Genomic DNA, 6,000 nt, shown 5'->3' on the forward strand with positions numbered 1-6,000 from the left:
AAAAAATAAACAAAGCCCAACAACTTCTGAGGACTCTACTCCTTTCCAATTTCTCCAAAATTAGCCATTGAGTTCAAAAGCTCTGAAAAAGCAGACAGACATCACAGTCCACTGTTTAGGGTTTTTTTTATAATTTTTTTAATAATAGTAATCATCATCATCACCACTCAATCATCATGCAATTAAATGTCATCTAGTTTCAAAGCACATATACACTTCATGTAGTAGATACTACAGTACAAGTAAGTTTTTTTGACACTTGTAAGTATTTGTTTTGTTAGCTACCAATATCAAACATAAACCAGTAAGCAATTAAAAAAAAGGCCAATTAACATTAAGAAAAGTGCCAGTTTATACCACTGAGAAACACTGGTCTTAAGACTATTTGCTCTTCCTATAAATGAAATACGAATTGGTAAAAAATTTTTTGAAATCTTATCATCCTAGAATTTCTTAAGATTCCACCATTCAGCAGGACATGGTATTTTAAGTTCATTAACAGCAGAAGTCTTTCTTTGCTAGAATTAAAACCTGAAATATGTAACGTAAGCATAACACAGCAGAATTTCATAGAACAATTTGGGCTGAAAGGGGCCTTAAAGATCACATGGTTCCAACCCTGCTGCAATGGGCAGGGACACCTCCCACTAGACCAAGTTGCTCAGAGTGCATCCAACTTCGCCCTTAAACACCTCTAGAGACAGGGCAGCCACATACTCACAGGCCAACATACACTAGTGCCTCACCACCCTCACAGCATAGAGCCTCTCCCTAATACCTAATCTAAATCTACTCGATTTCAATTTAAAGCCATTCCCTCTCGTACTATCTCAACATGCCTTCAAGAAAAGTCTCTCTCCAGCCTTCTTGTAGACCTCCTTCAGATACTGGACTCCTGTAAATCCAGCAAAGATAACAAGTTTATAAGCTATATAAGTGTCAAAAGGTTGTCTCTGCAACAAATATCATCATGCCTACAGTATAAAGCCAAATGGGGAAAAAAATCTGCATGATCCCTAGTACTGTCTGATTGCAAAAAGCTGAAGGTGCACAGTATAGAGCTGCTCTGTAATTTGCTTTCCCTTTGCAAGCTGCAACAATACACAAGGAAAGTTTATTTAACAGATTGCATTTTCAAAAATTATTCCTTTAAACAAGGTCCTAAATAAAATTCCTCCATCTTGTCTACTAGAGGAAGATACGACTTTTACTCTTAAGATACCTTCTTAAAAGGGCATCTCTGGAACAAATACACAGAAGGTATTGCTACAGAGACAGGAAATATCCAGGTATTGGTAAAAAACTTATTTCACATTTTATGACTAATCACCATGGTAATTAATACAGCTCTGACACATACAAAAGGGCACATGCATAGAAATGGAAAACACTTTTTAATCTATTCATGCTAGATCTCCATCCTACTCTAAGTCAGACTGATCTTCTGTCCCTCCGGAAGACATGGCATCCAGGATTTTTCTCTGTCCTACCTTACATCTCAGATGGACCTATTATTACAGAGTGTCTACTTTCTGTAGAAACTCTGGTGAAAGCTACCTCCTCCAGAACTTACTTTCAGTTCCCTCTTAGGAGAAGGTTATGTTTGAAGTATAAGATGAAATGACATTCCCACTGTCCTTACTGAAATTTTCCAATGTTTTTATAGAAACTCATTGTACTCTTTTTCTGAAGAACACCTCAGTCAAGTAATGCTTCTGTTTTCATCCCTTGTTATATTAGCATCTTTGTGGTGAAAGACTATGAAACAAACTTGCATCAATCAGAAAAAAGTCCGCGCTACAACAATGAATGAAATACCCTCTTCTTTCTTTGGTGATTTATAGGTGTATTTCAGTGTCAAATCACTCATTTCTGACCTTACCTTTGTTGACAGCAAGAACCAATAATTACTGAGTAAATATCTCTATTTTATGTACTATCAAACTTTTTCCCTGATGAAGAGGCTACATTTCACTAAATTCTTGACCAGGAAATCAACTTGGATCAACCCCTCTCCAAGTAACTACGTGCCTAAAACAAAGTAATTTTTGTTCTGCTGATAACAAATTGTAACCAAGCTGTTAATTATGAAGGAATTCTGGAAGAGGACAGTGCCAAGTGCAGGTGCTCATACCACATGTGCGCAGCAGAACTGCCAGCTACTCTAAACTGTTGGTGCAACACCTAAAAAGAGATTGCGTTAGTTGTGTCAGGCTTATTGTGCACAATGATTTGCAAATGTGTAACCAAAACCCATCACAAGTGAAACACTCATAACCGAATTCAACCGAACCAAAATGTAAAGAGGAAAAACATATTCTGAAATAAATATGAAACACCAAACTTCTTGCAGAACAGGAAGAAGTTAGCTGTAACCCAGTAATTTTTCATTTTCTGTCCCTCCCTCTCCAAGAAAATAAGGCAACACCATATCTTTGCCATCAGAAGGCAGGCACCTCGGGCTTTGGTGGGTCCGCCAGAATCAGCTGCAAAACTTCAGTGTGAACACAAACACGGCAAGACAGGCGTGATGAAATGACACTCATGGGCAGGACGTCGCACGGAGGCACACGTGTAGAAATCGCATGGCATTCCCCTAGAAGTAGCTTAACTTCACAAGACGGATGTTTGTTTTCATCACAGCTGAGCGCCAGCACGATGGGATGCGCTTCCCCACGCCGAGGGAGGGCGGCAGCCACCTGGGGCCGCATGGGGCCCTCCCTACCGCTCCAGGCGGCCACGTCGGCTGCGGGGAGGGTCGGCCCCGAGCCGGCTCGCTCGCAGGGCGATCCGCCGCCGCTGACCGCCGCGCCGGCCCTTCCCCCGGCCGCCGCGGGGCCTTCCCCGGCGCGAGTCCCCCCGGCCCGTCCCCGCGGCCCGCTCCCGCCGGCGCCCCGAGGCCGCGGGTGTCTCACCTCGTTGTTGAGGTTCAGCACGGGAGCCATGGCGCCGGCGCCTCCGCAGAGCCCCGCAGGCCGCGCCGTGCACGGGCCGCTCCGCGCGCTCCCCACGCCGCCGCAGGAACCGAAACCGCGCGCAGGCGCCGCGAGGCCGCTCCCGCCCCGGCCCCGGCCCCGGCCCCGCCCCGCCCGCAGCTCCCGTTCGAAACGGGGTCGAAGGGCTTTGGTTGGGTTGTTTTTTCTGGTGTTCGCGGGTGATGAGCGGCGTGGGCAGGAGGCGGATCCCGAGCCCGGCCTACCCGAGGCGTTTGGGACCGTTCCTAAAGAGCTCGCCTCGCATGAGGTGAAAGCTGAAGCCTCGCAGCGCGGCGTTTGCTCTGCGCTGCTGCGTGCATGGCATCGCTGGCTGGCTGGCTGAATCCAAAGCCTCGGGGGATGTACGCTTGTAAATCCTTAAACTGAAGTGGCCTCTGCCCCCACGACTGGTTTGTAATCTTAGAAATATTTTGGGGTTCTTGCTTCCCCTCTCTTGCCCCCCCTTTTTGCTGCTGAGTGGAACTCATTACAGGAGTAAATTGTGACCACTGCCGTATCTCTGGGCTTTGCTCTATCCCCACCCTGACAAAACAGCCTCCATTTCCAAAGTGCTTTACAGTTTCCAGGTTGGGTTTCTCATTTGAGCAGAAGGAAGATTTGGAGTTGTGTAGAAACTGTACCTCCTGAAGCTTTGGTTGTGTGACATTTTATATACATCATTAATTTTAAATGTCTGTAGTGAAATGTGGCTGAGCACGTGTTCTGGCTTTCGCGATGTCTCAGTCTCAAAAGTTTGGCAAAGTTTCATCAGAACTTTCCTCGTGATTGCCAGTTTATTGGGCTAGAAGACCTTCTTGATACAAATTGCTACAAATATTCTTCTATTGAAACAAAACTTCTGGAAAATCCATGCTTAAATGTAAGCAAATCTTAGTATGTCTAGAGAATGAATCAGTTTTTATTTCATATTGCTGTTTATCTGTTACAGTATTAAAAAGAACTGAGGTCATATTTGAAAATATTTGGGGAAATTGTTTTAAACAAACCCAGTTTTGTTTATACAGAAAAAAAGTTTCAGGAAATTCTTTGGACATTTACCAGCAATTAGCTGGCCCCTGGATGGCACTCTTGTGCCTAGGATTCTGCTTTGAAGTCTAAATACTTAAACAAATACAACTGTTGTCAGCTGTCTCTGCAATGCATTTTATCTGCAGGATCTAGCATTTGGATCTTGTTATATTTTAATGTTTAATTTCTAACTGGTGCTCAGGCATCTCCCGTGAGTGAACTGCAGCAAAATCGCCTTTGACTGAACTTTTTATCAAGTCTTACATGGAAGTGAGGTTAAGCCAGACTAGTCCTTCAACGTATTACTTTTGAGTTCCATTTAGGATGTTTCTGAAAGCGGTGCTGGATGTTCAGTAGCAGTCTAGGTTTCATTTGGATCAGTAAAAAGCCAACTGAAAATACTTTGAGCTCATCCCTTCATCTTGTAGTAAAGAAATTTTGTTCCAACAGGAGCTGATTTTCATTTAAAGCATTTGCTGCGAGTGCTTTGACTCTCACTGCAGATGTGGGGTGTTTACCACAGCTGCTGCTTCATAAAAATTCTGACTTGGACAGTTATATCCAGTTTACTGAAATTCAGCCAACCGCCATGGAGTGATCTTTCTTTGTAGTACCACCAAGGTCAGGCAGCTATAGTGTTCTACATGAGAAGGAGCTGAATTTGACTATATCCGAGTATAGATTAGTTTTGGATGTGATACGCATAATGCCGTCAATGTACTTTTAAGAATTGCTGGATATAATCTCACATCTAGATCGGATTTGTTTGCACTGAGTGTAAAACTGGATTGCAGAAACCCCAGAAGGAAAGATCTTCCAAGGAAAATAAAGCACTTCTTCCTTTTGTCTTGATATTTCATGCAAAACTAATCCCTAGATATGCCAGTCTTAAATTCCATTGTGCATCTTAGCAAAGAGAAAGACAAAAGCAGGACCAGGGAGCCAGCTGCGGTTCTGTGAATCCAAACAGTGCCGGCCTGGTCTCACATCAATTAGAGTTGTTCCCTGTCTGTGTAGCCTACTGGGTAATAACTTCAATTTGCCTTTCCATTTCCTCTGAATACTGAATTAGCTTGCTTTGAAAGTTTCTTGTAGGCCCTGATGACATACTTCTGGCCCTTTTTCATCCAACAATTTTGTTTTCTTCTCACTTAGTCATTGCTGAAAATAAGTGAGTTTATTTCTTTCTCCCTTTTTAAACCTCACTGACCTTCCAGAGTTAAGAATCTTTGTGCCTCACAACTTCTTTGTTGGCCCTTTGTCATACTATATTTTGACTTAAATTCGTTCTGAGTCAAGATTTTCTTGTCAGCTTGTCACAGTCAGGATGCTCTGAGGCATTGCCCCATGTAACACTTTCGTACTTTGATGTTTTGTTCTGACGTTTCTTCCTGTCATGTCAGTATTTAACTCCAATATTTTGGCACTTATTCTCAGTGTTGGAATGCATTTTTCTGAACCATTTTCTCTCCTTTGAGAACAGCTGTCTGTGTATGCATGTTGCAGGGCAGCATCTATTTATGGGCCTCGAAGATGGTGAAGGGCCTAGAGGCAGAAAGCCATATGAGGTCACTGGGTCTGTTCAGCCTGAAGAAGAGGATAAGGGAGGCCTCACTGCAGTTACAACTTCCTCATGAGGAGAAGTGCAGGGGCAGACACTGATCTCTTTTGTGTGGTAACAGTGACAGGACCCAAGGGAACGGCCTGAAGTTGTGTCAGGGAAGGTTTAGGTCAGATATCAGGACAAGGTTCTTCACCCAGAGGATGGTTGGGCACTGAACAGGCTCCCCAGGGAAGCCTGACAGAGCTCAAGAAGGGTTTGGACAATGCTCTAAGGCATGTGGTGTGATTCTTGGGGTGTCCTGTGCAAGGCAAGAGTTGGACTTCAGTGATGGGTCCCTTCCAGCTCAGGATATTCTACAATTCTATGATTCTATTTGTAGGACATAAGATGTTGCAGAACAATACAGGGGAGTTGAAATGGAAAACTATTTAA

The 6,000-nt window shown here is 43.7% G+C and overlaps 1 protein-coding gene across 1 annotated transcript in view; it reads right to left on the minus strand.

Annotated features, from left to right (window-relative positions):
* SRFBP1 (serum response factor binding protein 1) overlaps window positions 1–3,008 on the minus strand; it is a 67,410-nt gene extending 64,402 nt beyond the window's left edge. The window contains exon 1 of the mRNA XM_082302105.1: window positions 2,916–3,008. Within this exon, the coding sequence (XP_082158231.1) occupies window positions 2,916–2,945 (30 nt within the window). The 5' untranslated portion in view covers window positions 2,946–3,008. The remainder of the gene's footprint in view (window positions 1–2,915) is intronic.
* Window positions 3,009–6,000: the final 2,992 nt, after the last annotated feature.

The sequence above is a fragment of the Coloeus monedula genome (assembly GCF_965178545.1).
Source record: "Coloeus monedula genome assembly, chromosome: Z".
Taxonomy (NCBI): domain Eukaryota; kingdom Metazoa; phylum Chordata; class Aves; order Passeriformes; family Corvidae; genus Coloeus; species Coloeus monedula.